We start from the raw sequence: 12296 nt of genomic DNA, 5'->3' as shown, positions 1-12296 counted from the left end.
ACTATGGAAGCTAAATATATTCATACTCTGTGACCTCGCAGTTTCACTCCTAAGTATAAACCCAACAAAATACTTGTGCATGTTCACCTAAAGAACATGTCTTAGGGGGTGCCTGGGTGGCTCAGTGAGTTAGGCCACTGCCTTAGGCTCAGGTCATGATCTCAGGGTCCTGGGATCAAGCCCCACAGCGGGCTCTCTGGTCAGTGGGGAGCCTGCTCCCCCTACCCCCATCTGCCTGCCTCTCTGCCTACTTGTGATCTCTCTCTCTATGTCAAATAAATAAAATCTTTAAAAAAAAAAAAAAAGAACATGTCTTAAAGTGTGAGTAACCACACATTCTGGTATCACATCTAGAATGTTCATAACACATTTGTATTGTCCCGAGTTAGAAACTGCATAAATGCCCATTAGCAACATGTTATTTATTTAGCACCTATATTTATATAGTGGGATATTATACAGCAACAGAAGAATATTCTACAACTCTGTGCAACTATGTGGCTGAATCTTTCACACATACTGTTGAGCAGAAGCAAGCAGATACAAAAGGGTACTCTGTGATCACATTTGTATAAAGTAGAAAAGCATGCACCCTGATCTGTGTACAAGTCAGGAGAGTGGTTACCCTTACAGAGGGGCAGGAAGTGACCAGAGAGAACAAGGGGACAGTAGGATGCTGGTAATGTTACTTGATCTGAGTGCTGGTTATATATGTCTGTTCAGTCTGTGAAAAGTCATTGTGCATTTATATGTATCATAAAATATATAAAAATGTTTAAAAAATTGGATCTAGTAGACATTTCTTCACTACATCAAACTGAAAAATACATGGCAAGAGTCACACAAGGCATTTACATTCACGGTCAGATGAATAGTAATGGTCATTTCCGATATCCTGAAAGAACAGTATTATTTAAGAAAATGAATTTTCTCAGCACATTTTAACCAAACTAGAATTTCTTATATAAAATATTTCTTTCTGTTAACAATTTCATTTCAGTTTCTTGTAGGGATGTATTGTTTATTTAAGTGTTTGAATCTTTCTTTCATGCAGTCTACATGAAGAAAAATTATGAACTTCCAGACTTACCATTTGTATTAGGGCTTTGCTTGGGAATACTGATTTCTTCAAGCCTACCAATGCTAGAAAGCATCAAGTTGCAGAATGACCCATTCATGATTGTATGAAAAAAGTGACAGTTTCTTGCAAAACTTAGAAGCATCAATCACAGCTTGTTCTCACAACACATTTTTATTTTTATTTCTTTTTTGTTCTCACAACACACTTTAAAAAAAAAGATTTTATTTATTTATTTGAGAGAGAGAGTGTGAATGAGTAAGTGAGCATGAGTGGGAGGAAGGGCAGAGGGAGGGGGGAAGCAGGCTCCCTGCTGAGCAAGGATCCCAATGTGGGACTCGATCCCAGGACCCTGAGATCGTGATCTGAGCTAAAGGCAGACGCTTAACCAACTGAACCACTTAGGTGCCCCTCACAACACATTTTTCCTATATATTTAGATGATTTTGTATGTTTTTGTTTATCTTAACAGAGACAAATAAATGTAACGGTTTCGGTTGTAAGGTGTTCTTTGGGAGCACAGAGAGAGAAGAGTGTGCTGTACTGTGCAGTCAGTTGTTTGCAAGTTAATGCTGTCTCAGTATTTCACCAAGTATCAGGACGGAGCTACCAGATTCCCTGAAGTCTACAAGGATGTGGTTTAAACATAGTGGAACATTACTTGGGTTTGTGTTATTTGGGATGAATTCTAATAAATTGAGTATTTGTACAAGGGAAATCTTAATCCCGTGCACAGCTGCTATTTACCAGTACGCAGAGGTAGCCAGGATTAGGCCTTTTAGCCTTTAAGATAATTTGTATCAGTGCCTTTTTAAAAAAATTTAATTTTTTTTGTGTGTGTTCCAGAATTGTTTATGCACCACACCCATGCAGTCCGTGCCCTCCTTAATACCCACCACCAGGCTCACTCATCCCCCTATCCTCATCCCCTCCAAAACTCTCAGTTTGTTTCTCAGAGTCCACAGTCTCTCATGCCCTTTTAAGGGTGAGTGGCTAAGGTGTGCATTGGCGGGTTGAGCACTGCCAGAAAGCTTAGGTGACGTGGTCACTGGTTAATTTGTGTTTTGAGTGATTTCCCTTTTAAGGCAGTCGATGTACTCTGTGCCTTCAGAAAAGTGGCACTTTGCTCCCCTAGAGGATGAATAAAATCTGTAAGGTAGAAGTAAAACTTTCACTGTTTGTAAATGATATGGTACTACATATAGAAAATCTGAAAGACTCCACCAGAAAAACTGTTGAAACTGATAAACTCAGTAAAGTAGCAGGATAAATTTCAGTCTATGAAAGTCTGTGGCATTTCTATATACCAATAATGAAGCAGCAGAAAGAGAAATTTAGAAAACTGTTCCATTTACAATTGCATCAAACCCATCAGGTACCTAGAAATAAACCTAACTCAAGAGGTGTAAGATGTGTACTCTGAAAACTATAACACGTTATTGAAGGAAATTGAAGAGGACAGAAAGAAATGGAAAGATATTCCAGGCTAATGGATATGGGAGCAGCAGGCAGAGGGAGAGGAAGTAGCAGACTCCCTTGCTGAGCAGGGAGCCCACCATGGGGTTCAATCCCAGGATCCTGAGATCATAACCTGAGCCAAAGGCAGCCACTTAACCAACTGAGCCACCCAGGTGTCCCATCTCCAGAGCTTTTTAATCACCCCATACTGAAACTCTATACCCATTAAACACTGGCTCCCTATACTCTTCTCTCCCCAGAATGACAACCACTGTTCTGTTTTCTCTTCATATGCATTTCAGTATTCTAGGTACCGCATGCAATCATAAAATACTTGTCTTTTTGTATCAGGCTTATTTCAATTAGCTTCAGGTCTTCAAGATTCATCCATGTTGTAGTGTGTATCCAAACCTCCTTCCTATTTAAGGCTGAATCATACTTATATACATACGCACACACACCCCGCATTTGGTTTATCATTTTTCCGTCAGTGAATATCTGAGTTGTTTCTGCCTTTTAGCTGTTGTGAACAGCACTGCCATGAACATGGGTAAGCAAGTATCATTCAAGTCCCTCCTTTTATTTCTTTTGGGCATATATCCAAGAAATGATTTTGTTGGATCATGTGTAATCCTGTTTAGTTTTTTTGAGGATGCCTTTTTGTCTGTTTTCTTTTTTTTTAAGTGAGAATACTTTTTTAATGCCCAAATTTCCTGATCCATACAAAGACATCATCAGATACCTGCCATGAACATGGAACAGTCAGTAAAATTTCACAACCTGTTAATCTCTGATGCCTTTAGTTTTGTTTTTTTTTTCCAATGCATTTAGTTTTTGCTTACGTAAATAACTGGTAGCTAGAATCCTAGGCTAGAGAAAAATTTAATCAGCTTATATTTAGGTACTATATATTTGGTCACTCACTGCTTCCCATTATCAAGCTTATTCAGCCTTATCTATAGAAGACCCCTCAACTGTTCCCGATCTGGTGAGTCACATTTGGCATTTGCGAACATCTTCATTTATTTTACTTATTTTTGGGATCTGAGGAAGTTAAGTGTTCTCAAGTATTTCTCTCCTATATTGGACGGTAAAGAACTTCTATTGGGTTTTAATAACCTTGGCAGGGCATTTTGATGAATATGAGTTCTATAATAATTAGAATCCAATTAATATTAATTAAAGATCTAAAATAACCAAAATTCAATGAAGATGAACTTGGGAATTCATGTCATTATTTTCCCTTCATCATGATAGAGGTTTTTTGTTTTTTTTTTTTAATTTTATTTATTTATTTGACACAGAGAGAGAGCACAAGTAGGCAGAGAGAGAGGGGGAAGCAGGCTCCCTGCAAAGCAGAGAGCCTGATGCGGGGCTTGATCCCAGAACCCTGGGATCATGACCTGAGCTGAAGGCAGAGGCTTTAACCCACTGGGCCACCCAGGTGCCCCCATGATAGAGTTTTGTTGGTGGAATAAGCTTCAGTCACCATTTGGTCCAGTTTTTTTTTTTTTTTTCCTTCTCTTTATAGATAAGACATATCTTAGTGCTAGAGAAGTTAATCCACTTATTTAAGGGCATATAGAGAATGGCTGGGAAGGCAGGGGAATGGAAGCTGGTTTAGGGAAGAATTCCGCTTAATTTGTGCATTTGTACAAAGGATCATAATGAATTGTTTGGAACCTTATTCTTTGCTATGAAACAAATGGAATTTTATTAAAACTTTCTAGCTGACAGCAGCCTTAGAGAGCATCAGCTTGAATCCCATCAGTGTGTAAATGAGGAAGAGGAGGGCTAACGTGGTCAGTGCCTTTCCCAAGACCTATGCAGCTAATTGGTGGAGAGTCTGGTTTAGACTTCAGTTCTTTTTTCAGTGCATTTTTCGACTTTGCCACGCCCCTTCTTTAAAAATACATCATATGCCACAATTTAGCAATGACTTATTTTCAGAAAGCCCATAAGCTTATTTTATTTGGGATTTGGAGCATATTGTCATAAAGAAAAAATACTTTAAGTTTCTGAGCTGCTTCACAAAAGCCTATATAAGCCACAGTGTACCTGGATTATAGTAATAAAATATTATTTCATGACACCCCATTATTATTTACTCTGTTGTGTCCTTGGAGGAGAGTATGTTCCTGAATCTATTTGGGGAATGTCAGAAAAAAAAACCAAAAACAAAACAAAGATGTGACAAGTGATTTTCATAAGGGCCAGTCACTGTCGATTTACATTTCCTTTTCAGAAGCATCATCTTTGGACATACCATTTTGCCCCGTGTACATGACAACAAGTATAAAATCCCTTCTGTGTCCCTTTTTCTCTCTCTGAGTGCTGTCTCCGAGCGCTCGCAGTGTGCCAGGCTGTAGGGAGGGTGCTAGGGGATGGAAAGGCACGAGGGAACTGAAGGCACCAACCTGCATGCGGGGGTAGAGAATCACAGGGCAAAGATGGAGATACTTAGGGAAAGTGGTTGAGAAAGACTGTCTGAGGAGGTGCCATCTGAGCGGACACCCAGAGGGTGAGGCGGAGCTAGCAGGAGGCTGTGGGGTGGTCATTCTCAGCTCCTGAATTGAGTGGGATTAAGAGTAACTCTGGCCCAGGATGTGGTGGAGACTGGGTCAGCTCTGCCCGTTGTCTGGACAGACATACTTGAGTCCCCACTGGCCAGCCTGCTGCCTGGGAAGGTGGGTTGGTGCTCCCTCCGTTGGGTTTGCTTGCTGAACTACTAGATTGGATATTTCTTAAAAATAGCCTTTTCTCCGTAAGTTGGTAGAGCATTTTTAGCAGATATCCCCCATTGAATTTTCTTTTTCTTACCTAATTACGATTGGCTTATCTTGTGGGCTGCAGTGTTCTAAAAATATATTAAATCCAGCCTATCTGAATTTACCTCCTTTTGGAAAGACTTTTCCAAAACTCCTGGCCAAACAGATAGAAGGATAAATGCGTTCTTAGGTGGTGCCATTATCCGGCCAGTTCCTTCTGCAAAGCTTTTCAAATGTCTGTTTGTCAGATTGCATTTTGCTCTCAGTGTTCAGTGAGAATGTTTTGCTTGACCTTTGCATTAAAGTCTCAGGCAAACTCTTGTTCTCATGCCAGGGAAGAAAACAGTCTGATTTTGTTGTTTTTCTGAGGAAAGTATCTCCCCTATTTGGTGTGCAAAGCTTAAAGCTGGGCTTTAACTCTGACAAGCCCGTCATCACTGTGGTTGGGAGCTGTAAGGGGAGGGCAAGTTTTCTTCAACCTTCTTAGGGCTGGGTCTGCAAATTAATCTGACAGATTAACATGAGAAATGCACACAGGTTTATTTAATAGATTTTTTTTTTTTTTTGGTGACATGGGAGGCTTCATAAGAAAACAAAGACCAAAAGAAGCAATTAAAACTGAATTTTTTTATGCTCGGTTTGATGACGAGTGGGCGTCATGGAGGAATGTGATAGGTCAGAGAACGTGAGGTGTAGGTGTAAAGGATGCTCCCTTCCTCCGGGTAGAGGGTGTAGGGAGGACCCTCTCACACCAGAGTTTTATGACCTGCTTCAGGGCAGAGGGTCATGGGGAAGGCCGGAGTGATCTTCCTGCTTCTGCTGTTTCCTCAGACTTCTTTGGCTTAAAATGCTCAATAAGCCAGCTGCCATTTTTGGGGATAGTGTGTCCCGAACCCTGTCAGGGGTTTGTGCCAGCAACCTGTGCTTACTCGAGGTGGTGATTTTCTGTTAGGGGCGAGATAAAGCCTTACAGGAGGGGAAACCTGGGTGGGGGGGGCTACTTCAGTGGGTACCTCTGAGAGGCTTGTTAAGTTTTACCTAATTCAGATTTAATCCTTCTCACAAGGATTTCAGAGAGGAGGAAAGTGAGACCTTGGAGGTCAAGTAACTTCCCCAGGTCACCCAGTGAGTCAGCTCACGTGGTGGAGCTGGGATTCTGCACAAGCTCTGGCTGGCTTGGAAAATGTTCCCACTGAGCCCTTCCCTCCACGTTCTTCTGTCCTGTCACGAGGTTACAGAGATAGTCCCTTTAATCAGGTGAAGAGAAAAAGAAGGCAGTGATGTAACCCATTGTGGGTAGTAGAGTCTTTTTGCAGATTTACTTTATGAAAAGTTATTTCCTTTGAAAATTCTTGAGCTCAAACAATGTTACGTATTTTAAGAAGTTCTTTTTTTTTTTTTTAAAGATTTTATTTATTTATTTGACAGAGATCACAAGTAGGCAGAGAGACAGGCAGAGAGAGAGGAGGAAGCAGGCTCCTCGCTGAGCAGAGAGCCCGTTGAGGGGCTCGATCCCAGGACCCTGGGGTCATGACCTGAGCCAAAGGCAGAGGCTTAACCCACTGAGCCACCCAGGCGCCCCTAAGAAGTTCTTTAATGTATTTTTTATCATATATCTTTTTATAATGCCACATGTACCTACTTGTGTTGATAAAGCCATTTTTCTTGTAGATTTTAGTTAATGGAGGCTAATAAGATAAGGTTATAGGTTAATCTAGTAAAATATATTTCAAGGAGATAAAATATTTTAATTTACACAGTTATAGAAGGATAAGAATGCCTAATTGACATTGCATTAGAATGTAAATTCTGTGATGGTGGGGACCTTGTCTGTCTTGCTTACTAGTTTGTCCCTGGGGCCTTGTGCACACAACGTTGTACAGAGTAGCTGCTCAAGTGAATTAATGAACTAATACACTTCAGGAAGACCCCATCTACTGATGCTTCTCCTCCCTTATTTGTGAATTTTTTCCTTACTCCTGCTCCCCTTAGCAGTGCAGTTTCCCAGTGTTCTTTCCTGAGTGTGATGGTTACATTGCTCTACCAGAATTTCCTGGGTGGTATCATCACTTCCAGGAGGTTATCATATCTGGGGAAAGTGTTGAAAAAATGCTATAAAGATGTTGTGCTGTGGCTCAAGAGACCCAGGTATTAGTATCAGCTTTTACTACTAATGAAGGTGTGACACAGAGCAAGTGGCTTAACCTGTTGGTGCTTCATTTTCCCTTTTATTGTAAAGGCGTTGGCTTTGATCCAGAGTTGAAAATTCAGATGTCTGTAGGGGCCATGCAGGTAACTCACGGTGGTACAATAAGGGCCTGAGATAGAATTTATACTCCATTGAAGGACCTCCTGCTAATTCTTTTTTTAAGATTTTATTTTTTATTTGAGAGAGAGAGAGAAAGAGTATGAACATGAGCTGGGGGAGGGGCAGAGGAAGAAACTGACAACCAAGCACGGACCTCAACCCCGACCCCTGGGCTTGATCCCAGGACCACGAGATGATGACCTGAGCTGAAACCAAGGGCCAGACGTCTAACCACCTAACTGGCTGAGTCACCCAAGCATCCCCCTCCGGCTAACTCTTAATAAGAATTTGGAGTGATAAATGATTTTGACCAAAAACAAATACTTGTGTTATCTTAGCCTTGTAGTTCTTTTTTTCCCCCCCGTTAACATTGATGCAAATTTTATTCAAGAGATAATATTGTAGAATTGAATTCTAAGAAAGGAAGAACTTACCACTTATCCACTCTACAGTATAAAGTGGAACTTAATAAAACATCCTCTTTATTTCTGCTGTTCCACACCGTCCAAGATACAAAAGAACTCAAAATCCTTAATGATTGGCTATTTATGAAAAAAAATTATGAAAAAATATTTATGAAAAAAAAAGCCAATCATTAAGGATTTTGTGTGCTTTTGTATCTCAGAGACTAGAACAGCAAAATAAAGAGGTTGTTTTATTCTTTTTGAAAAAAAAAAAGTGGAACTGGGAATTACATACAACACATAAATAAATTGTATCTTTTTTTTTAAATAAATTCTATCTTTACATTTTTTAATAAAGCTCTTCTTAGAGTCATTTAACTTTTTCTGATAAAGTTTTGTGAATGGTGTTCAGAAACTTTGACAACAAACACATACACTTGCTCCTCCAATAAGTACCTAGGATTTTCACTCCAAGATCCATTTCTGCAAGTACGTAGGACTCTGTAACTTGTATTTCTACATGAATTCAGTTTGAATTTCCTTCATTGTAATGTGTTTCACAATTTCTTAAAATAATTAGATCAGTGTTTCTTGTGACTTTATACCTCCCTCAAATTATACTTTAATATTTGACACAGTAGTTTAAAAAAAAATATTCAAGGCCTCAGTTTTAAATTTTCCTTCAATGTAAGGCGCAAAGTTGATAAGAAATATTAAGAAGACTAAAATAAATGCACCGTTCTAATAAAAATTACTTGTTATAATAATACAGTTCCCATTCTGTTCTGTAATTCTGATAAAGAATGTATTTTTTTGGTAGGAGCGCCTGGGTGGCTCAGTCTGTTAAGCATCTGACTCGATCTCGGCTCAGGTCTTGATCTCACAGTCATGAATGCAAGCCCCGAATTGAGCTCCATGCTGGGTGTGGAGTCTACTTAAAAAAAAAAAAAAAAAATTACTTTTTGGTAATAAAACAAGGGTTTAGAATGATTCAGTCTTTGGAAAATCCTAGTGGCAGTCACTCAGTGAAGTAGTCTGTCATTCCTAGAGTCACAAACACTCAAAAACTGCTGTTAACATTGAGTTTTTGTGGTTTTTGATGGTTATTTTCTTGATTTAGCCTCATAGTTCTTAAACTTGGCTATGGTTTTGAATTACTTGGGGAGTGTTTTAAAAAACACAGTTGCCAGATGCTACTCTCAGAGGTCTGATTTACTTAAAAAAAAAATACTAAAAGCTTCTCAAGTGCTTCTAATGTGCAGCTAGGTTTTGAGTGATTAATTGCACTTTTAATTAACTAGAGTGTTTCCACACTGACTTTTAGAAACAAGCAATTGATCAAGGCTATAGTCAGCTTTCTAACAAACAGGCATTTTCCCTTGTTTTGCAGCAGTCTTGACTGAATGTTACAGGTGTGAATGATCTCCGGGAAATAGTGTGGATTCCAGATTATCAGCAGAGATCGAAAACTGTGTTCATTACACCATGCGGTCCCTACTGCGTCATCATGCATCTTGCCCATTTTCACTCACCCAGAACTTTTACTTTTCCCCACTTCATGTGCAGTCATAGTCAGTGGTGTCTACTACATTCTCTGAGCTCATGGCACTCACAGATTTCTGGGGTTAGGACTTAGTCCTTGCGTATTCGATATTTTGTTTTAGGCCAGTTTTTATTAAGATATCCCCTCTGGGAAAGCATTTTAGCCGAATCTGAGACTCACTGCCCTAACCAAGGCCAGAAAGCATTCTCATACATTTTAGAATGGATTTCTGTAATATGTATTGAAGAAAAGAAAAGTCTTTTGCCTTTAAGTGAACAAATACTTAATTCTTGGGCATTTCGTGTACTTGAAGTTTGATTTGCATTTATGAATTAGGATGTATTTTAAGTGAAAAGTTGTCAGATTTCTAATGATTTGTTTTTATGTATGATTTTGGTTGTTTAAAGATTTATTTCAAATTTGGGAAAGATATTTTGAGGTAGTTTATTTTCTCACATTTTTTATAACCTATGAGATAAAAAGATTTATGAATTTCTAGTGTGATATAGTCTGCCTACTGTTTTGATTATCTGGAAAGATTTTGATTTATTCCTTTAAGGGATTTATTCAATAGATTGGATCTACTAGGTTAAGTGAACAAATTATTCACAAAAATATTTGACAGCACGTGTTTTATTATTTTTCACTGAGAAGATTTTCAGAGCTGCATTCAGCTGTATTCTGATACTTTTGAAAGAATTAATTTTGTACTAATCAGAGTGGGATCACTGCACTTACGCCTTCTTTTTGTGTGTTTTTTAATTCTCTTCCATCAGTTTTTGCTTTCACAACCAAAGTTTTGGGCCATTCAGACATCAGCCTTGATCCTCCGGACAAAACTTGAGCGAGGAAGCACACGCCGAGTGGAACGGGCAATGAGGCAGACACAGGTGAGAATTAATGGGACAGTTTTTGTTATTCTTCCAACTCTTGGTATATATTCCATATATATGCCACATCTTCTTTATCCATTCATCAGTCAGTGGACATTTGGGCTGTTTCCACAATTTGTCTATTATTGATAATGTTGCTGTAAACATCAGGGTGCACCTACCCCTTCAAATCTGTATTTTTGTATCCTTTGGGTGAAGGATACTAGTAGTGCAGTTGGATAAAGGACACTACTAGTGCAATTGCTGAATCATAGGGTAGTTCTGTTTCTAACTTTCTGAGCCATCTCCATACAGTTTTCCAGAGTGACTAAATGAGTTTGCATTCCTTCCCATCAATAGTGCAAGAGGGTTTCCCTTTCCTCACATCTTTGCCAACAACTGTTGTTTCCTATGTTGTTAATTTTAGCCATTCTGATAGGTGTTATGCTTTTGATTTGTATTTCCCTGATGATTAGTAATGTTGGCCTCTTTTCATATGTCTGTTAGCCATCTGGATATCTTCTTTGGGAAAGTACCTGTTCATGTCTTCTGCCCATTTCTTAACTAGATTATTTGTTTTTTTCAGTGTGGAGTTTGATATGTTCTTTATAGATTTTAGATACGAATCCTTTATCATTACTAACCCTTCTACCATTTTGTCAGTTGTCTTTTAGTTTTGTTGATCGTTTCCTTTACTGTGCAGAAAGTTTTTATCTTGGTGAACTCCCAATAGTTCATTTTTGCTTTTGTTTTTCTTGCCTCAAAAGACATATCTAGAAAAATGTTGTTATGGCTGATGCCAGAGAAATTACTGCTTGAGCTCTCTTCTAGGATTGTTATGGTTTCAGGTCTTACATTTAGGTCTTTCATCCATTTTGAATTTACTTTTGTCCACGGTTTAAGAATGTGGTCCAGTTTCATTCTTCTGCATGTTGTTGTCCAGTTTTCCTAACACCATTTGTTGAAGAGACAATCTTTTTTCCATTGGATATTCTTTCCTGCTGTATGAAACATATAGTTGTGGCTCCATTTCTGGGTTTTCTATTATGTTCCAGTGATCTATATATCTGTTTTTGAAATAGTACCATACTGTCTTGATCACTATAGCTTTGTAAAAGAACTTGAAGTCTAGAATTATGATGTCTCCAGCTTTGCTTTTCTTTTTCAGGATTGCTTTGGCTATTTGGGGTCTTTTATGGTTCCATACAAATTTTAGGATTGTTTATTTTGGTTCTGTGAAAAATGCTGTTGTTATTTTGATAGGGATTACATTAAATATGCAGATTGCTTTGTGTAGTATAGACATTTTTTTTTTTAAGATTTTTTATTTATTTGTCAGAGAGAGAGGGAGAGAGAGCAAGCACAGGCAGACAGAATGGCAGGCAGAGGCAGAGGGAGAAGCAGGCTCCCCGCCAAGCAAGGAGCCCGATGTGGGACTCGATCCCAGGACGCTGGGATCATGACCTGAGCCGAAGGCAGCTGCTTAACCAACTGAGCCACCCAGGCGTCCCTGTAGTATAGACATTTTAACAATATTTGTTCTTCCAATCCATGAGCACAGAATGTTTTTCCATTTCTTTGTGTCCTCAATTTCTTTCATAAGTGTTCTATAGTTTTCAGAGTACGGATCTTTTGCATGTTTGGTTAGGTTTATTCCTAGGTATTTTAGGGTTTTTGGTGCAGTTGTAAATGGGATAGAGTCCTTGATTTCTTTTTTGGTTGCTTCATTATTGGTGTATAGAAATGCAACAGATTTCTGTATATTGACTTTGTATCCTGCAACTCCGCTGAATTAATGTATTAGTTCTAGCAATTTTTTGGTAGAGTCTTAACAGTTTTCTATATAGAGTACCATGTTGTCTGCA

At 38.8% G+C, this 12296-nt stretch overlaps 1 protein-coding gene across 2 annotated transcripts in view; it reads left to right on the top strand.

The window, feature by feature from the left end:
* The window catches only part of LOC111158484 (tetratricopeptide repeat domain 27), a 176648-nt gene that overhangs the window by 55715 nt on the left and 108637 nt on the right, over window positions 1-12296 (top strand). For both annotated transcript variants that reach the window (XM_022520527.1, XM_022520528.1), the window contains exon 10: window positions 10336-10449. In XM_022520527.1, coding sequence (XP_022376235.1) covers window positions 10336-10449 — 114 coding nt within the window. The remainder of the gene's footprint in view (window positions 1-10335; window positions 10450-12296) is intronic.

The sequence above is a fragment of the Enhydra lutris genome, unplaced genomic scaffold (genome assembly GCF_002288905.1).
Source record: "Enhydra lutris kenyoni isolate GAN:26980312 unplaced genomic scaffold, ASM228890v2 scaffoldscaffold59, whole genome shotgun sequence".
Lineage (NCBI taxonomy): Eukaryota > Metazoa > Chordata > Mammalia > Carnivora > Mustelidae > Enhydra > Enhydra lutris.
Note: the sequence above shows the minus strand (reverse complement) of the source record. Positions and strands in the feature narration are given on the sequence as shown.